This window comes from Crocodylus siamensis, chromosome 5, assembly GCF_052110815.1.
Source record: "Crocodylus siamensis isolate JL-2025a chromosome 5, ASM5211081v1, whole genome shotgun sequence".
Classification (NCBI taxonomy): domain Eukaryota; kingdom Metazoa; phylum Chordata; order Crocodylia; family Crocodylidae; genus Crocodylus; species Crocodylus siamensis.
In genome coordinates, this window is record NC_143399.1 from 199,725,600 (window position 1) to 199,747,182 (window position 21,583).

General features: G+C 43.1%; 1 protein-coding gene across 3 annotated transcripts in view; it reads left to right on the forward strand.

Annotated features, from left to right (window-relative positions):
• The window catches only part of MINDY4 (MINDY lysine 48 deubiquitinase 4), a 95,261-nt gene that overhangs the window by 48,236 nt on the left and 25,442 nt on the right, over positions 1-21,583 (forward strand). For all 3 annotated transcript variants that reach the window (XM_090047837.1, XM_090047836.1, XM_090047835.1), the window contains 2 exons: positions 16,280-16,343; positions 18,539-18,700. In XM_090047837.1, the coding sequence (XP_089903963.1) occupies positions 16,280-16,343; positions 18,539-18,700 (226 nt within the window). The remainder of the gene's footprint in view (positions 1-16,279; positions 16,344-18,538; positions 18,701-21,583) is intronic.

Genomic DNA, 21,583 nt, shown 5'->3' on the forward strand with positions numbered 1-21,583 from the left:
TACCCTTAGACATCTGGCAGACAGTGACAGAGAGCAGTTTCTTTATGACCCAAATCTGTGACCTTCCCCCCACCAGACCATTTCTGGAAACACTACTGCTTTTCTGCCTTGCATCTTTTCCTTTGCTGTGTCCTTGTGACAAGGTATTTAGCAGAATTTGCTAGAGTCTGTCATGGCCTTGAATTTACAACCTCTGCACTGCTAACCGTGCACCTTAGTGTCCACCCCACCCTGAATGGTATAGTGCCAATAAAGTCCATCACTAGCTATCTTCTCTTTATAAGAAGCATGAATTTATCTCTGTTGTTAGAAACGGGGAATGTACATTCAGACTTTTGTCTACGAGAAATGAATGACAATTGCATTATGCATTTTTCAGTTATGGATGAATGGTCATGACATAATCCTTGTTTTAGGATTTGAAAAATAGCAGGAGAAACAAGTTCACTGCTCACACCATTAAGAAATACGTACCATTGAGTGGCTGTTATGGGCATTGGAAAGGGTTGTTATTTACATAACTGACATCGTTCTAGATGGATATTTGAAGACTAGGGAGAATTGTTTTACTGAATAGGGTTATATCCAGCAAGTAGAGCTGGTTGAAAATTTTCGCTCAGTATTTTTTTTTCTACAGAAAATGAATCTTAAGCAAAAGTAAAACTTCCCGTAGGGGCCCATTAGTTTTGCTGATTTTTTTTTTAATGTATCTTGTCATGTCAAATCCACCAAATCAAAATGTTTTGGTTTCCGAACCCATGCCAATGTCTTTCATTTCAGACTACTGTGCCAAGCTAGGTCTCCCTGAACTACCCACATGCTACTGGCCAGGAGTACCTGCCTGGGCCACGTGTCTCATGGTAAACCCAAGTCTCTGCTCTGGTTATAACGGTGTGGGAGATAAGAGACCAAAGACTCTTGAATGACCACTCCCATGAGGTGCAGCAGCACCTCCGAGGGAGATAGGTTATTGTCAAACCTACCACAACCAAAACGCTTAAATTGCGGTCAAGAAATAGACACTATGTTTCAGAAATGTCAACAACACTTCCTTTCAATCAAGCATAAAACTTTACGGTTTCCATTTCATGAAGAACAACTCTACATCTTGAATTTTCATTCCGCTTCAAAACACAAAAAAAGGGAAATGTCCAGATTTCCTGCAGAACAGAAATGCCTATTTTCAACAAGCTTTAATCTAATGCTGCACTCATTTTAAGTCATAGGCATTTGTATTTAGCAGGCCTACCCCACTTGGAGAAGCAGAGGGTTATCCTTTCAGTGTTGCTGTGTAGATTGTGCTAATGAGTTCATCGTACAGCAAGTATAAGGAGCACCAGTGAGGGAACCAATAAGAAATGGTTGCAAGGGTTACAGTTCCCGAGGAAGTGCATTGGGGTTTGCTGTAGTCTCTGTTATGGGACGGAGTGCTAGGAGTGCTGACCATTCCAACATCATTTATTTTTTAACTACTGGAGAACTAATAAAATGATTGCTGTTTCATATCAAATGCTGCTGCACCACCTCCAAATTCCTCCTCAACCATGTTTCACCTGCTCCAACTTCCTGACCCATGAAAATTTAGCAAAACCCATTGCTCTTTTAGCAGCTCCTGATCCAGCCAGTCAATTTAATTGAATTTAAAATGGTGCTTCCCATCAAAGTGCTCATGGTGTAGGTCTTCATTGTACCAACCTTCTTTCCTTCACCTCCTCTATTCAAGACAGAGCCATCAAACCCAGAACCCTCCAATCTACTGCCAGACCCTAGGACATGTTGACTGAGAATGATGCATTACCACAATTCCTTTTGTGGAAACACAATGCATTGCCAAATGCTAAATATAATGGCCATTGTAGTGCACATACTGTGAGTGTGTTGCTCAGAGTTTTGATCAATACAAAACTACAGATATGTTTTGGCCAGTGTAGACTTGACTGCTTTATCACAGCTAGAATTGTGTATTTAGCATCCGGTGTTTGAACCTTTTAACTTCTACCTCTCAAGTGCTTCTGTGAGAATGAAGAAAACAATGGTGTTATCTGTGCAAAATAACAAGACTTTGAGGGTCAGAAAAAGGCTGTATAGTTTATTAGTGTTGACCTATTGTAAACCCAGGAAGTATGAGTCAACCCATCTCCTTAGTGTTATCCCACAGATCTAGGAATTGCACCATTGTGGTCCTTTTTCTTCCAAAAATGTGTCCAGCTTCTCCTTGAACTAACTGACCTATGCTATTTTCCATTTTTGAGTTTAGCAGTTTGTTCCATAATTTAGTGCCTTTTGTTAAATGATGATTTCTGAATGATTCAGATGTTGGTCCATCATCAATCAAGCCCCTTTTAAGCTAGGCCCTAATTAGGACCCTCATTGTTCCTAGGCATCTCCCATTTACTTATCTTGTACTCTCAAGCCTTCCTTCAGTGAGCATATCAGAGCAAAGGGGAGATGTATGTTTAAAGCTGTATTTAGGAACTTGTACCTGTTGCTTTCCACATAGAAATGAACTGAATTGCCTTTTTCTGAGCTAGAGAGATGAAGCTTATCTAATCTTTCTTCCTAATCTTTGCCTGGAAAAACTATGGAGTAATATTGTTGCTCTTCTTACATTTTTTCCATTTCTAAAAATATCCTTCCCATGCTAAGTTAAGCAGGGCTGCACTTGGCATGCTCTGTGTAGTCTTCATGGGGAATAATTTTGGCTGAGAGAGAAGGAAATGTGGTCAGATAGACTAAAGGTATGTCTGTATAATGCAAGACAGGGCTAGGCAGAGTTAGTTTCATAGTTTCTAGGGTCGGAAGGGACCTGAGCAGATCATCTAGTCCAACCCCCTGCCATGGCAGGAAAGAGTACTGGGGTCAGATGACCCCAGCAAGATGTTCATCTAACCTCCTCTTAAAGACCCCCAGGGTAGGGGCCAGCACCACTTCTCTTGGAAGCTGGTTCCAGATCCTAGCCGCCCTGACCGTGAAGTAGCGCCTCCTGATATCTAACCTAAACCTACCCTCTGCCAGCTTGTGACCGTTATTCCTGGTCACTCCTGGCGGTGCTCGGGAAAACAGTGACTTCCCCAATGCCTGCTGGTTCCCTCTGACTAGTTCGTAACAGGCCACAAGATCCCCCCTCAGCCTTCTCTTGTGGAGGCTGAACAGGTTCAGGTCCCGCAGCCTGTCTTCATAGGGCCTGCCCTGTTGTCCCCTGATCATGCGAGTGGCCTCCTCTGGACCCTCTCCATGCTGGCCACATCCCTCTTGAAGTGCGGCGCCCAGACCTGGATGCAATACTCCAGCTGCCGCCTGACCAGTGCCGCATGGAGGGGGAGGATCACCTCCTTGGACCTGCTCGAGATGCATCTGTGGATGCATGCCAAGGTGCGGTTCGCCTTCCTTACTGCCTCTCCACACTGCCGGCCCATGTTCATCGTGGAGTCAGTGATGACCCCCAGATCCCTTTCCGCCTCCGTGCTGACAAGAGGGGAGTTCCCTAACCTGTAGGTATGGGGCCGGTTGTTCCTCCCCAGGTGCATCACCTTGCACTTGTCTGTGTTGAAACCCATCCTATTCTCATCTGCCCACCCTTGTAACCTGTCTAGGTCTGATTGTAGCCTGATGCATCCTTCCAGTGTGCCCACGTCCCCCCACATCTTAGCGTCATCAGCAAATTTGAACAGGGTGCTTTTTACCCCCTCATCCAAATTGCTGATAAAGATGTTGAACAGTGTGGGCCCGAGGACCGAGCCCTGGGGGACCCCACTGCCCACGTCCTTCCAGGCTGAGAAGGACCCATCCACCACCACGCTCTGGGTGCGGCCCTCCAGCCCGTTGGTGACCCATTTGACTGTGTGGGTGTCTACACCACAGCCCCCCGGTTTCTTAATGAGAACGGGGTGAGAGACAGTGTCAAAAGCCCTCCCGAAGTCCAGGAAGACTATGTCCACTGCTACCCCTGTGTCTAACGATCTGGTGATCTGATCAAAAAAGGCCACCAGGTTGGTCCGACAGGACCTGCCACTGATGAACCGATGTTGGTTGCCCCTAAGCATGCAGTCTCCTGCTGGCCCCTCCTGGACGTGTGCCAGCATAATTTTCTCAAATAGCTTGCCTAGGATCGAGGTGAGACTAACCGGCCTATAGTTACCTGGGTCCTCCTTCCTGCCCTTTTTGAAGATGGGGACCACGTTGGCCCTCTTCCAGTCCTCCGGTACCTCACCAGAGCACCATGAGTGCTCGTAAAGCTGTGCCAGGGGACTTGTAATGACCTCGGCCAGTTCCTTTAGAACTCTAGGGTGCAGATCATCCGGGCCGGCTGACTTGAATACATCCAACCCCTCCAGAAGCTCCCTAACTAGTTCCTCGCTAAGCCGTGGCCCAGGTGTGCCTCCCCCGGGGCCCAAGGGGGGCCCAGCAGGGAGGTGGCTGTTCTGGTCCCTACTTAGGAAGACGGAGGCAAAGGAATCATTAAACATGTTAGCTTTGCCGTCTGGTGTGATGACCAAGTTACCCATGTCGTCCTGCAAAGGCCCCACATTACCCGGGACCTTCTTTTTACCCCCTACGTATTTAAAACGGACTTCTTATTGTTCTTAATCTGGGAAGCTAGTCCCAGTTCCATCTCTGCCTTGTTCTTCCTAGCTGCCCCCCTACATCCCCGAGCAACTACAGAATAGTCCTCCCTGGTGATGAACCCTTCTTTCCATTGGGTGTAGGCCTCCTTTTTAGCAAGGAGACGTTCCTGGATGCTTTTGGTGAGCCACGGAGGCTTGTGTGCTCTCCTGCTCCCTTTGATCCTCTTTGGGCTTGGAGGATCATCTCCTTAAGGAGCGACCACTCTCCTTGGACACCTGGCTCCCCTTCCCCCCGGGACCTCAGCGCTTCTCCAACTATCCTCCTTAGCTCATTGATAATCAAACTGTCTCTGATTGTGCCAGCTCTCATACCAGAAGCAGCATTACTGTGCTTGCACAACCCTAAATCTAGGCTACTGAGAAGCAGGGCCTGTGTAAAACACCATGCAAGTGTCACTATATGACTTTTAGTTGGGTAAATAGCATGCACAGGGGGAGCTCAGGTATCTCTGCCTGGCATTGTCTTGCAAGGCTCAGATATACCCAAAACACTAGGAATCAGGCTTGTTGGTTGCTATGCTTGTCTCTGCCATTAAAATATTCTGTGATGTTTGGGAAAACATTTAGCTTGAACAATGTAAGATCATAGGATCATAAGTTTGGTCTGTACTACTTTCCCGAGACCACTGACCTAGAAACTAATTCCAGCTCTCCTGCATCCTGAAGTCAGCACCCTATCTATAAAGGTACGTGCCTCTCAGACACTGTTTTGCATCGTTTAGTTCCTCTTTCTTTGTCCATTCCTGTATAACTTCCACATTGCTGAAGGGAAAGAATATGGTCACCTGTTTTAAAATGACAGGTGTTTCATCCACTTATCTTAAAAGCTGTACAGGAACTAATGCATGGTTGAACTGTTTTTACGCCATCTGATCCTTCTGCCTCGTGTTAAGAGGTGTGTAATAGAAAGTAAACTACATTGTTACAGTAGTTCACTGTTTTGGGTCACCTGGTCCATAGCTGTTTAGGGGATTATTAATTGACACACATAAATAACAGATAAATATAAAATAACCCAAAAGCTGACATTCGCTGTACTCTGGGGAAGTATTTAGAAAGCAAGTGATGCTACGTCAGTGCATGAGTTGCAGATGGAACAATGGGTTCTCCACCCTGGACCTGTTTCCTTTTACTGAAACCATTTCCCGACCCTAAGCCAATCTCTAATTTCTCGTTTCCCCACAACATACCTGCTTGCCTTTTATAAACTCCTTGTGTGGCAGAGTTGCTGAAGCTTTCCTGAAAGAACAGTAAATTATGTGTAGTGGCATAGTCAGTGAATGCATCTACATGAGATGCTTTACTGAGCATCAGACTAATCTAATGCAGAGTGGTTGCATCTACACGAGACACTACTGTGCAGTAGCTCATTGCTACTGCACAGTATCATCAGAAAAAAAAACTGTATGGGGATGCTACTGCACAGTAATGCAGTACTAAATGACAGTAACACTGGTACTAATGGTAGTCAAGTACTAAATGAGTACGCAGTAACAACTGTGCGGTCCGTCACTCGTGTAGGTATGGCCAGTAAAGTGTCACCATCTGCACGTGCACGAGACTTACTGCACATTAAATTAGCCTAATGTGCCCTTTGCTAGTACCAACACAATCAGGTACTAGATAAACAGCGTATTAGATAATGTGCTCTATGCATTTGTAGATGCTGACTGGGAGCAATCACTGGTAAGCCCAAGCAGCAGGGGACCCAAGGGGCTGGCTAAACCCCATTTAAGGGGGGAGCTATGCCGGCTGCAGGGGCAGCTGTCTCCCTGCCACGTGGAGATTGGGACCCATCCCAATCCCCACGTAGCCGGAAGAGCTGTGCTGGCTGCAGGGAGCTGTCTCCCACCCACATGGGGATTGGGACGGGTCTCAACACTTAAAGGGAAATTATCTGGGTGAGCAGCAATGTGGTGTCCAGGAACCCGGCTGCTGCTGCAAGAGCAATGCTGTAGGACTGCTTTGGCTGTCAGGGTATGAAATCCAGGGAGGTGAGGCACCGTTCTGGTGGCCCTACTACATTGGCTCGACCCCACCCTAAGTTACTCTACTGATTAAAAAGCTCAGGGACTACGTGGAGTTCCTTTAAGTCAAACATAAAGAAATCTGCAATTTTGCAACTCAGATGAGGGGAGAAAAAGGGCTCTAGACCTAAGTGGACGAATAACCTTTTAGGAATGGTCATTTGAGCAACAAGCCTAGCTAGCAACAAGTAACTCATGTGCAACAAGCCTAGGAGGACTGGGAAAAGGGATCATCAGAGAAAACTGCATCTTCTCAGTCAGAGACCGTAAGGGGTAAAGTGGTTGTTTCCACAAGTCAAACTGACTTAGACTTTGCAAAGAAAATAAACAGAAGCAATATAAATGTGCTTCAGTTGCATGAATAAAAGAGAACAAGAAAAGAAGTGGGGCTAATATTCAGTGAGAGCCTAGATGTAAGGCCAAGCACTCATTAACTACAATGTCTTGGTGGTCAATAAAGATAATAGAATATGGCAGTAAAGTAAGGATGGCTTATGGAAAAAAAATTGCAATCTCTGCATGGAAGTAAAATTCAAAGAGCTTGAAGCATTTGTAGCAAAGTTTGCTCCATCTCAAATTCTGAAAAAAGCGACGTGAAATCAGTCTGCTGGCAAGGACTTTTAATAAATCTGTCAAAACATGGGCGATAATGTAGGACTGGAAAACAGCAAACACAATGCTTATATTTAACGAGTGAAGGAAAAATGATGTAAGCACCTGCAGGCCACTTAGTCTGACCTGAGGGGTAGTCAAGGCTTACAAACAAATTTAGAAAGAAATAGCGAAGTGCACAGAAGTCAATAGAAAATAAGATAAAATGCTACATGGATTTATCAGAACTATGCCATCATTCCAGACAAACTTAATATCTTACTCCCATAAAATCATTGATTTTCCCTTGTCTATATAGATTTAGTATATTTGTACTTCAGTTAATTATTTGATACTATGATGTGGGAAATTGTTAGCTGAGACAAGGTTAGGAACAGGATTTGTAAAGTGAAGAGGATTTGGTTTATGGCGGGGACAGGTTATCCTGAATGGAGAGCCTTTAAGCTGGACTGCTATAACGTCACTGTTAGGGCCGATTCTATGTAATATTTACATTAGTGGTGAAATCATAGGAGGGCGTTACTGAAATTTGCTGATGACTCAAAGTTGGAAGGCACTGTCAGTACAGTGGAGGAGTGAATATTGTGCAGGAAGAAGGGGATGACCTTGAAAACTACAGTGATAGAAGTAGGATGAAATGTAATAGCACAGAGTGCAAAGATAAGCATGCAGGGGCTAATCAGGGCAATTAGGGAGAGCTCATCAGATGGAAGTGATGGAAGGGAAAGCTGGATTTCGGAGTCGGTCACAGGATGATTGAGTCACTTGGGTGATGAGGCAGTAAAAAAAGGTGAGGCCAGCCACAGGATGGATCAGTCAAGGCATTTCCAGGAGAGTTATAAAAGTATCAGTTCTCTTGCACAAAGCACTGGTGAGACCGCAGCTGGGATCTAGTGTACCAACCTGGTCACCCATGCTCATGAAAGATGAATTCCAACCAAAACAGGTTCAGGGAAGCCTGCCAGACCAGTCAAGGGACTGGAGAGGAGACTAAAAGGACCCAGCTTGTTTAGACTATTTAAGTTAGAGTACAATGTTGGCACAAGACAAAAGAGCACAAAAGTGACCATGAATATATTTAGGTTGGAAATCAGAGGAAGGTTTTTAACTATCAGAGGAATGAGGATCTGGAACATCTTCCTAATTATGGGAGCAAAAAACCAGGGTACTGGGCTGGGTGACCATGATATCCCTTCCAAGTCTACATTCCTGGGTAGATATCCTGTAGACCCAAGAGACATGACTACAAGTTCAGAATTCAGCTTCAGTGGCTGCTGCAAGGAAAAAGCTTTTTGAAAAGCCAAGGCAGTATCTACAGAAAATGTCATGACTTTCCATGAAAGAAAAGAGCTGTCTTAACTCTGGTGCAGGAAAATTTTTCCTACTCCACCCACCACACCCCATAACGCTGCTTCATCTCAGCTACAGTCATGATGCACCACAAAGGCACTCCATGGACAGACATGTAAGAGACATTTATTTCATTTTTTGAAAATATAGATTCAAAGGACAGTTTTGGGACTATTTTTAAGATCCTCTTTCTCTTGCATGCTTCTACAAAAATAGCTCTCCTTTAAAAAGCACTGTGAAGCACAGAGAAAAAGATGGAAATTAGCATGTACCTTCTTAGATTCATGTAAGATTGGGAGAAGATATTTAGCAAAGCCAATAGAATTGAGTGCTTTCACTTTGCCTTCCACCTTTGTGCCTTGATAATGACTGAAAAGGGCCAAAGCCAAGTTGGTTCTAAAGACACCTAAATGAGGCTTTTATAGTCCTTGGTTGCCTGAGGTCCAAAGAGTGATCACACATAGCCGTTCTGCAGCAACAAAAATCAAGTAGTGCCTCCGTTTTGGACTGGAAATATCTGAGGTGCCTACAACTCAGATATCTTCATGGTTAGGGACAGACATTACACATAAATCAGCTTAGTTTAAACCTGTAACAGAACAGGAGTTCATTGCACATAAACCAGTTTCAAAATGGCTAAAACTGGTTTAAGATAAACCTGGTTGAGTGTAGTATCAGTCTTAACTGATTCGGGTCAAACCAGTTTATGCAATGTCTGTCCCAGACCCCTTCCTGGTTTAAGTTAAACCAGAGTCCCCCAGCATCCCAGATACTTTGCAGCCCTGGGCTGGGCTGTCTGCTCCAGAGAACAGGGTTGGCTCCAGCCCTCTGCTTCCTATCCAGAGCTCTAGCAGAGACTGCAGGCACATCAGGGTTTGCCTGACTTCTCCCCACCACGACCCCTGGCCACACACTGCTCAAGCATGGATTCCCCCCTCCCACCCCCCCATCTTCCACAGCAAACGCCCCAGCTCCATGAACCCTAGGCATGTGGTATTCTAGCTAATGCTGAGAGGTGTCTGTGTGTGTGTGTCTCCAGTTTTACTGGGACTGGCAGACAGGACAAGGTCTACTTAGGGCATTTTGGAGCTAATCAGCAGGTCAGCTAGTAATGTCCCTTCAGTCCCTTCATTGGAAAAAGCTGTTTAAAAGCTTGAACTAATGAGAGAGGTTTTTGTTTTGTTAACAGGCTTATAAACACTGTGTTATTAGCTCCCTACTGGCTCCCTTGCCTGTCAGGTTTGCAGACAGTATGAAGAAACAGGGAGAGGGAGATTGAAAAGCTCAGTATCATTAACAGATCCATGTGCTGCACACACACCCTTTTCCTCAGAGTGCTAGCCCAGGGCTTGGGTCTGGCAACCCCTCCTCCCCCACCTTAAGCTGTGATAAGAGAAAAGCCTGGGACTACAGGCAGGAGGGGGGTGGGGATTAAACCTCTCCTTTCAGAGCATCCTGCCAGGGCCTGGCCATGCCCCCCCCCACCCCGGCTCAGCACCGAGCAAGGGAAGGGATGGCTGCTCTAGCGCCTCCCAGCTTCTAGCCTGAGCCACTGCAGGAATGCGTCTGCATTTCCTCAGTCCAGAGGGAATGTCTGTGTAGTTGCAAACTGGTTCAAACTAGGCAGGTTAGACTAACCTGCAAAGATTGAATCAATTCAGTTTCAGGCTTTTCAAATGTCTGCCCCTAACCCTTATGCCTGGAAAAATCCAGTTTAAACACCAAGGCACCTAAGTCCTGTTGGGACTCTGACTGGAGCCGACACAGTGCCTAAACTCCACCCAAGTCCTTAGAGCACATATAATTCACATGAGCACTAGTGAGTCCAGTATGAATCATGGTATCCAGGTTGTAGCCTTATTGGTCTAGAGGCAAAAAGAATCAGAACTTGTGCTAGATGATATCTTTTATTAAACCAACTAGATTTTTGCATAAAAAAGAAAGAAAGAAAGAAATTTAAAGAATGTTGTATGCGAAAATCTAGTTGGTTTAATAAAAGATATCACCTCTACCATGAGTTCTGATTCCTTCAGCATGAATCACAGCCCCCATTGTCGCTTTCATTCAAAAATACAAAACAGGGGGAGTGGTTGCTTCCCTTTGTGTAATAGCCTAATGGTTCAAGTAGTCACCCAGGAAGCAGTAAAAATAGGTTCTAGGTCTTGTCTAGCTTGAGTGGATTTAACCCCACAGCTCCAAGAAGATGCAGTACTCCATTTCCAAAAAAATAAAGACGTGTGTTGGGGGAAGGGGCAGAAAAATGTTGAGAATTAAGCACTGGCTTACTGTGAAGCAAAACAAAATGGAAAATGCTTTCAGAGAAGCCTGGTTGCAGCTGGTATCTCTTCCTCTCAAATTGTGATCTGTTCAACATGAAAAACCCGCTTCAAGACAAGCATGGGCAAATATTTATTTATTTATTTATTTATTTATTATTTTGATGTCTATCCCAGCCTATCCAGAAAGGCTTGGAGCAGCTTCTATTAAACAATGAACAACCCACACATAGGGCTTAGGTGTGGCTCGAGTACTTTTGCTTACTGTGTCAGGCTCTGATCCAGAAGAGCTCAGCATAGTAGATATGGGGAAACTATCTACTCTGGAAAACCGAAGCTGTGGGTTGGACTTGCCAGGACTTGCATCAGCAGCTCTGTGGAGTCTAGCTGCACGAAGAGGAATGCATTCCATACTACGGTAAAACCCCAGGAAGACAAATGGAAATACTCAAATGCTTAGAGTCAAACAGCTACATAAATGCCTTCCTGAGTTCGAACCTAAAAAGGAGAGGCAATGGATTCAGAACGAAACCACGCTCTCAGCTTTATTGGTCTGCATCACAACTTTAATGGTTTTTTTAAACGCTGAGTTTTTTCCACCTCTTTGTAAATCGTTGTTGCCCTTACCAAAGAATGTTCACACTGTGCAAATATGAAAAAAAACCAAAACATTTATACAATCAACCTTTTCCCCATCCGATCATTTTCTGTATCCCCAGTGTAATTATTTGAGATCTTTACATTCGAAGAAGAGTTTTGCTCCCTCCCAGCCCAAGTTCTATTTCTGGAAGGGACTCATAATTGTATGTTTGTTAATGTAGCAGTCTGTTGCCATGAGCATGGGTGCGACATCACCAATTTACTATTGTGGCTTTGCCACAGAGTTTAGGACTGTCAAGAAGCAGTACACACATCAGATTTTTCCCCCTATTAACAAGCAAGCAGAAGATTGTGGTAAATAATGAGCAGTTGATGTTTTTGTGCTTGTGTTGGATATATCACCATTTTTCCTAGCATCAGACATATCCCTGACTTTTTAATTTAATGTGTAATGCTCAGCCATTGTCTGTTAAAGAGCTAGCATGTAGGGTTTTTTTCCTGCAAACAACAGATGAACCTGTATGAGGTCTTCAATTAAATTGGAGCTGTTTATCAAAAATGCTGTTGTTTAGTAAGAAAAAGACATCTGATATGTCAGACTGCAGCATCCAGTAATCAAGTATTTTTGTTTCTCTATACAGATCTGTACAGATCACAAGAAGGTGTTTTGTTTTTTTTAAACTAAGATCCATATTCCCATTCCAGTTTCAGTGAAATATAAACTTTTTCTTCATTTGTCCTAAATTGTGGAGTAATTTGTTTGTGCTTTGATCCAGGCATGGTTGCAATTTGCTGGTAGTTTAATAGGAATGGATGGAAGATTGAAGCAAATCCTCAACCAATACAAATTGGCACAGCTTTGGTGAAGTCGGTGGAACTGTGATTTATGTCAGCTGAAGAACTGATCCATAGATGTTTTTATGACTCCAAGGGATTTAGGACACTGGATAACTGTATTACATCACTTTTATGCAGTGCACTTGCTCTGAAGCCACAACTTTACTGCTATGGGTACTAAGCCAGCTATATCAAAGCTAATTACAGCAGGCACATCTACACAAGGCACTTTACTGCACAGCAAATTAGTTTGCTGTGCAGTAAAGCATCACCGTCTACACATGCACAGGATTAATGTGCAGTAGACTAATTTACAGCTCTGCCAGGTAGCCCATCAGATACAAGTAGTATTGGGCAGCACAGTAAATTACTGCACTTAAATGCACATGTAGATGGGTGATGTCAGGATTAGCTTACTCAGTTGCATTAATTGCATGTGTGGACATGCCCAGTATGTCTACATTGGTGTGATCCTATCTCTCAGTTTCAGGAAAGACATAGGCTGTATTATCTTAAATACTGCACAAGTAGGGAATAGAAAATAAGGCCAATAAAGATCCTTCTCTTGTGAGATCTTTTGGAATAGTCTAAAACCTAGAGGTAGCATTTATGCTCAGCAACTAAGTGGTGATGGCTGTTTGGGTCAGCAACTGAGCATGTAGCCTGTGCTTCAACTTAAGTGTTTGCCCAAGGATTTTTCTGAATGAGGACCATGGTCTCTAAGTGGACCACTTCCAGACTATTGCAAAAATCTTGCATGGTTCAAGCACCATATATCGCTTGATTTTATATTTTCAGCCTCCAAAATATTTCAGTAATTCCTTCATATTTGCATGACATTGAAAAGTAATAATAATATTCAAGGGTAGAATCAGGGGTGGGGGGACTGCCGTCTCATCCCCTTTTTGCTGTGCCACATATGTGTAGCCTCTTTCCATTGACTTCAGAATCTCCTGATGTAGGGGATCATGCAGGAAAACGTGGGATCCCTTTGTCCATTTGAACTATTGACAGCACTGGACACATCCTTAATCACTTAGCTTTGCTACCCATAACTCACAGTTAATGATACTCTCCACTGTTAAATGCTTTAAAACTTAGAATAAAAATGCTCAACAAGTGACACTAGTGATCAATATTTAGAAAAGTACAACTGGAGGGAACCTCAGAATGCCATTTGGTCTAGCTCCCTACTCCAGGCAGGTTCATCTCCCTCTACAGGGATTATAGACAAGTGGTGGTATAGCCCAGTGATGCTCAACCTCTAGCTGGTAAGATAGATCTGGCTTGCAGGGCTCCCAGGTGTCCAGAAATTTGGTAGCAGGAAAGTGGTGGCAGTGTTAATTGCCTCTCCCCTGCTGCCAAATTTTAGGACCCATGGGGAGCCCTCGGTGCCGGACAGTGTGACCCCTCACGCTAAATCATGTGAGTGCATTGTTAGATCTGGTATATGGAGTAAGGCCAGCGTATGATCAGTCTTGGTGTGCCAGGTTAGGCTGGCACAGAGCCAGATCCACGGACCAGCCTCGGGCAGGATCTGAACCATGGACCAAAGCTGAATCTGGCCTGCAAACTGGTTCCGTGCCGCTCATCCAGCCCATGGGGCTGAAAGGTTGACCATCTCTGGTCTTAATAACGTTAGGAACACCCAATGATGAAGATGATGAGCATAAGCACTTCTGACATCAGATTGAAGAAACATGTCCCTAATTTGCACTTTATCAATGTACTGCATTGTTTTGACAGAAATATAATGCAATATTATTTTTTGGCGTCTACAGAGTGCCCAAAAGTTCCTGGGCTCTTCATCTACCTCACCTTTTATTTCATCGTAAATACTGTAAACTGTTTGCATTCTGTTCCATGTTAACTTCTTGGAAGGAAGAATTGCAGTATAATATGATTTATAACAGTTGTAAATCTTGTCAGCTATATGCCTGATGGTTGCTTCCTCGTTAGTCGAAATGATTTGAAATGCAGATGTGCTTTTTCTTGAAAATCTGAGATAGACCTCAACAATCCCATATTGTTTGCACCTACAGATGAAATTAGAACTTCCTCCTATTGTCCTATGTGTATGTCCCATCGTCCCCAACTGACGCATATTGAACAGTCCTCTCTTTTCAAATGAGGCTATGACATTTTCATGTTGAAACTGTTTCTAAAACTGAGAAGTGGCCAAAATCCAAGATTATTGTCATTCCATCCTTGGCATGAAAGGTTGTGATCCTTTCAAAAGAAATTTCTCCATATCGCACGCAGAGTTTTCACAAATTCTTTGTTTTCCTTTCAATTCAGTGTTAGTGTTAGTAGTAATAGCTGATTTAGCTGTTAGCCATCACCAAAACTCCTACATTGTTCTTCTCACTTGCATTATGTAGCAGTGCCATGGTGAAACTCAACAAGTTTACATAGATTTTTCAGTCCTGAAAGGATTGAAAGGAGATTAGAAATTTTATGAGATTTACAATAAATCCTTGTTTCAGCATTAGAAGAAATACTATAAGAAAATAACCTCTGGGATGCTTGGGTTGAAACCAGAGAATGCAGAAAGAAAGGCAGAAAGCAAGAAATAACTGAATCTTTTCAGTATCAGAACCCATTTTTAAAACAGAAAATGGAATTACATTTAAGGTTGAGTTGACATTTAAGCCAGATCCTATTGCATCCATGCCAGTTTGACCACTGTATCCTGTCCCCTATCATACTGCAATACATTTTTAATTAAGTTGTCCAAAGATAGGGAACAAAAAAAATTAGATGTACAGAAATACTTACATATTTTTAAAAAATAACTAATAAACCACGTGCATTTTTTTTTGAGAGGACAGAAATAAGAGGGAATATGAGAGAGGTATATCAAATAATTAAAAATAGAGAAATGTTCAGCTGGGCATTTTCTTTACCTTCTTACATAATACGATAATCAGGAGAGACCCAATGAAACTGAAATCAGCATAGTTCAACTACAGGAGGGAATTCCGTTTTTTATGTACTATGTAATTAATCGGTAGCATTTATTACCACAAGATATCATAGAGTCCGAAATGGTTGGTTTAAAAAAGACATTAGACATTTATGAGTACTATAAGAGTAGCTATAATTACTCAAGATAAGATAAAAATATGATATGGGTTATAAATGCTCATGTTTCTGGACATAAACCAACTACTAAGTGATGCAATGCATGGATGAAAAATCTTCCTCTACAGAGAGGATATTCTGCAATTGTTATGAGATTTTTTTTTTTTAAATCATCAAACACTGGTCACTTTCTGAGAAATAATAGCAGAGTAAATGGACCTTTGGTGTGGAACAGTGTAGCAATCCCAATGTTTGAAAAGGTAGAGCATTTGATCTATGCATTGATCTTCCTTTATTTTTTCCTACGGTGGAGACTACTATGCACGATATATGTACAGCACTGCCTACAGTTAACGGGCAAATACCATGGATAACAGTGATAACATTCTTGAGCTCAAAATGGGAGAAAATGGTATATAAGCCTTTGCTACTATTATCCATATTTTATATAATCGAAATCAAATATAAAATGACATGCATTCCTAAAATGTCATCCATGGAAGTAACGTACAAAAATGAAGTTTGTCTTATCCTAAGACATTTTTCGATAAATCTGTTTGAAAGAAAGCACTGTTATAGTTTTGGGGTTTCGATTCCAATAACCACTGACAGCTGTTTTCCTCTCCATTTAGTTCACTAGAGTAGCACTTGACTAACTTCTTGTAAAGCAAATTTTAACACGCATTTTCAGCAGATTTTATGTAACCAGAAGCGCATATGTTTCTCTTTTTCCTCAGAGAAGTGTATTCTAAACAAATTCAAGAAGTATAGCCATATTTGTGCTTGGGGAATAGGCTTTCCAGGCATTAGAAGTGCCAACTGTTGTGAAAGGAAGAGTTGTGATTGAATCATCTCATATCTTTTCTAGGGTGCGGAGTGACTTTGATGTGCTCACAAACCGATTGATAGGTAGCCACGGATACTGCACACAGGTAAGTAAGGGAGATGACTGGATATTAGAAACAGCACGCATAAGAAATGCTACAAAATGACTTAGTAAATGCCATGTGACTGGCCCCCCACAAACACACCAATGATTGATGCCAGGGAGGAAATTGCAATGGATGGATCACTCTACACATGCCCTGTTTATATGCTGTCCTTCTGAAACCTCTGCAGGGGTGTGGGGCTGTGTCTGAGAGCTGGTGCTGCCTCCTGCCTGACGCCAATGATCAGTTGATCCCAGGGATTGGGTACGGGGCGGCTCTGTATTGGTTCCCAGACTGCATTGTGCCCCATCCTATTGGTCTTTGGAATGGGGCATAGGGAACTCTGGGGCCAGAACGTGTGCCAGGACATGCCACATGTTCAGTTTAAAGTTCAACACGGACCAGCCACACAGACATTCCACATTAAATGTTTAATATCTCTGTGGCTGGTTTGCCCTTTTATTGTAATAAATTAGCTAAACATGTGTCATGTTTCAATTTATGGTGTGATTAGCATGCCATTAATGTAAATCATTAATTACGCCATACATGCAACGTCTGATAGAGCTGTAACGCATCTACTACTTGCTGCTCTTGGAGATAGGATAATTTGTTAGACCTTTGTTCCAATCCAATATGACACTTCTTATGTTTGCCATCCTGCTCTGGGCACACTGCCTTTAAAATCAAGAGCAACATAGCTACATCTATACATGGTGCTGTATGACACTGCCAGGTAGCCCCGTGCTAATTAGGTCACCCCCAGTGGTACACAGATACAACCACACAGCCTATCCAGAAGAGTGGAACATGATTGAGGGCACCACTGCCAGGCAAAGTTAGTGCAGGCATGGCTTAAGATACAACATTTAATGTTTCATGGTCTGAGTTTGGAAAGACTTTTAGCCCTTAAATATCCCGCCTTGAACTGTTAACCCTCATCATTATGGCCAAATTTAGACTCAAGTGATTCCTTCTATGGTACCCAATTTTTTTTCTAGTTTCAGTTAGAAAGGGGAATTCTTCACTTCCTGCCCTAAATCTGTTCTTTACATGTTTCTGAACTTTCCTAGAGAATTAAGAGATCCATTTGCCTAGAATGTACATCATTAAAAGTCAGTAAACCTTCAGAAGAACAGGTGGCTTACAAACAAATACAATTATTCATAAATCAAGTTGAAAAAGGCAATATCATGGTTATTTATGCCTTAGAGCTAAGAGATTCATATTCCTGAAAAGTTCTCTTCCTATTTTTTCTCCCTCTGTATTCAGACATATGTTGTTGATTAATGCTAAGCCAGTTCTTTTCTGTGGCACAGTCTGCCTCCACAAATTGCTGTGTACCATTATCCCTGTCACTGGCACTACCATGCGTTTGTTGGCGGGGTGGGGGGTATGCAATTGAGATGTGCAATGTCCAATTCAGTTCCTTGGCTTTACAAAAATGCCAATGAACTATTTCAAGGACCGGCTCACAGTACACATAAACACAAATCAGGAGTCTGATAAGTCATATGTGTATGCCTTAATGCAGAGGTGTCAAACTCACCTGGAGTCCCAAGCTGGATTTAGATGGTGGGGCTCCTTGCAGGCTGGATTCAGCCTGGAGTACGGTGGTGGTAATTGTGGCCACCATAACAGCAGTGGATCTGGAGGCAGAAAGGGTCTGGCAGTAGTAGCATTGGTGGGTCTGAAGGTGGCAAGGAGGTAATGTCTACTGGTAGAGCGGGGGGTCCAGCAGAAGCACTTGGTCCAGGGGAAGGGGTCTGGGGATGGGAACAACAAGCCAAAATTACTGCTAATGGTTGTGTCCAGGACAGTCAAAGGGCCCCAAATCCCACAGCAGGTCACTTCTCTCAACTTCCAGTGGTGTGCTAGTATCCCGACAGGTCAGACAGGGAGACTCCAGAGGTCAGATTCATCCTACAGGTCATCGGTTTGACACCCTGGCTTTAATGAATGGCTCAGATGATACATGACTAATCTCTCATCATAGCTTCATGTGAATAGAGTGAATATAATATGTTGTTAAAATATGTTAGGCTACCTTAGATAGTATAACTCTGCTTCCCACCCCCTAGTTAACCAGTTAAATGCTGGAGCCTTAGCTATACAAATCCACCATAATCATATGGCATTGATTCTTGACACATAAGAAAGATGTATAGCTGATGATTTTCTTTGTACATGATAAACAGGAACTTGTGAACCTGCTTCTGACTGGCAAAGCTGTGTCCAATGTGTTCAACAATGTGATAGAGCTGGACTCTGGAAATGGCAACATCACCATATTAAAAGGCATCACTGGACGCAGTGATATCGGCTTGCTGTCTCTCTTTGAGCACTATGATGTTTGCCAGGTACGTCCCGTGGGCTTTTGGATTTAATTAAATGGGAAACAACTTAAAAATCTGAAACTAGCATAGAATGCAGTGAGCTTGTAAGGTGCCTAACACAATGGGGAGCCAATTTATTTGAGTCATCCAGCTGATGGAATGAGACAATTTATAACAACAGTGGTACAGTGGACTCCAATTATATGCATGCCCAGTAAATGCAAAATTCATTTAAGTACCTGTATATTGGCAATTCCCATGTGACTGTCCTTTTCTTTATAACAAGTATAACTTATCCACATATTGCTTAAGTGCGCATACATTTAAATGCATAGTTTCTTTCAGCTCCAGCGTCGACTTTGCCACCTAATTAACTGTATAATAATTGGCATTGGCATTGATGAAAGGGAAACAGATGTCGAAGTACTGCTGTTAGAAGCCTTGAAAATGATAGGAGCTAGTCAGTTTTGCAGTTATCTTCACCCATTTTCTAGGCCTCCATTAGCCATAAAACTGACTAGCTCTCCCTCATTTTCCATGCTTCTAATAGCACGACTCACATTAGGTTTGGATAAGTGCACAGCCTTTAATCAATCCTGAGCCTATGCCCTTAAACAGAGTATCCTGTAATAGTTGAAATAGAGACTGGCTAGCATCATAAATAATCACGTTCCTTTTACCATACACTTTTGAAACTAATATTTCCTTTACCTTAGTAATAAAAATGCAAAATGACAATGGAAGTTCAATATAACAGGGATGAGAAAGAGTTAGGCAGGTGGCAGGGTAGATGTGCTCCTTGAAGACTAACTAAATCAGAGATACGTAAACCTTTGAAAGCGGCAGCTTATTTCATCAGGTATGAGGAAGGGACTGAAGAGAGCAGAGTTTCTAAAAAGAAAGCAGTGATTTGACTACAAAAAAAAATAGAGGAGGGGAGGAAAAAGAGACCAATGCTGGGAGAGGCAAGGTGGGTAGAAGAAAGAAAAACAAAGCAGCTAACCCACGGAGGTAGGGATTATAAAAGCTAGTCTGGGGAATGGGACAAGAATCCAGATTTGGACCATACTTAACACAATCCAGACTGTGGGTGATTTCTTGTTCCATCATTTCCCGTTCAAATTCATTTTTTAAGTTTAGTTGTGTAAGAACAGCGACCCCGAGGGCAGCACTGGAATGTCTAGGGAGGTTAAAGTGTTTGCCCACAGACTGGTGTGTCTTCCTGAAGCTGATGTCAGCTCCATGTTCATTCATTTTTACACGTAGCACTAGTCTCTAATGTGCAAATGCCTTCTTCCTGACTTCAGACTAATACAGCTACCTACCTATCTCTGCTCATGGTCGAGTGTGAACCACTGGGAACAATTTATCCATAGACCTGGTAGATGCTCCATCACTTGAAGCCATTAGGTCAGAAATGGGGTCATCCTTAAAGATAAGGTTTTATCTCAACTAGAAGCTACTGAGTTTGCTTCAGGAATGTTGTTTAAAATCTCTATCCAGTGGTATGCAGATCAGAACAGATCATCTGTATGGTCCCTCCTAGTTTTATAACCTCCGCATCTCTGAAAAATAAGTAATTTCCAAAGAATTTGATTTTATCTATCTGAGCTGAAACACAAAAAGGAAGCTTACAAGAAGTGGAAACTTGGAAAATGACTAGGGAGGAGTTCAAAGTATTGCTCGGGTATGCTACGATGAAATCAGGAAGGCCAAAGCAAATTGGAGTTGCAGGTAGCAAAAGGATATGAAGGGGAACAAGAAAGGTTTCTACAAGTATGTCGGTAGCAAGAAGTGGATCAGGGAAAGTGTGGGCCCCTTACTGAATGGGGGAGGCAACCTTGTGACAGAGGATGCAGAAAAGGCTGAAGTGCTCAATGCCTATTTTGCCTCATTCTTCACAAGCAAAGCCAGCTCCCAGACTACTGCACCAGGCAGCACAGTTTGGGGAGGAGGTGAGCAGTGCCAAAGGAACAGGTTAGGAACTATTTAGAAAACCTGGACATGTACAAGTCCATGGGGCTGGATGTGATGCACCCAAAGGTGCTGAGGGAGTTGGCAAATGTGATTGCAGAGCTGCTGCTTATTACTTTTGAAAACTCATGGCAGTCAGGAAAGGATGACTGGAAAAGGGAAAATATAGTGCCATCCACAGAAATACAGAGCAGTCATCCTTACCCCAGTCCCTGAAAAAATCATGGAGCAGGGTCTCAAGAACTCCATTTCTAAGCATGTGGAGGAGAAGAAAGTGATTAGGAAGAGTCAGAATGGGTTCACCAGGGGCAAGTCATGCCTGACCAACCTGATTGCCTTCTATGATGAGATGACTGGCTCTGTGGATGTGGGGAGAGCAGTGGCCATGATATACCTTGGCTTTAGCAAGGCTTTTGATACCGTCTCCCACAATTCTCTCAAATAAACTAAGGAAGTATGGGTTGGATGTGTGGATTATAAGGTGTATAGAAAACTGGCTGGGTTGTTAGGCTCAGAGGCTAGTAATCAATGGCTCAATGTCTAGCTTGCAGCTAGTATCAAGTGGAGTGCCCCATAGATTGGTCATGTGGCTGGTTTTATTCACTATCTTCATCAGAGACCTGGAAGATTGGATGGAGTGCATCCTCGGGAAAGTTGCAGATGACACCAAGATTGAGGGAGTAGTAGATCTCCTGGAAGGTAGGGCTAGGATTCAGACAGACTGAGACACATTGGAGGGTTGGGCGAAAAGGAATCTCATGAGATTCAACAAGGACAAGTGCAAAGTCCTGCACTTAGGACAGAACAGTCCCATGCACTGGGACAGGCTGGGGCTGACTGGCTGGGCAGCAGCTCTGCAGAAAAGGATCTGGGGGTGACAATGGACAATAAGTTGCATATGAGCCAAGAGTGTGCCCTTGTTGCCAAAAAAGC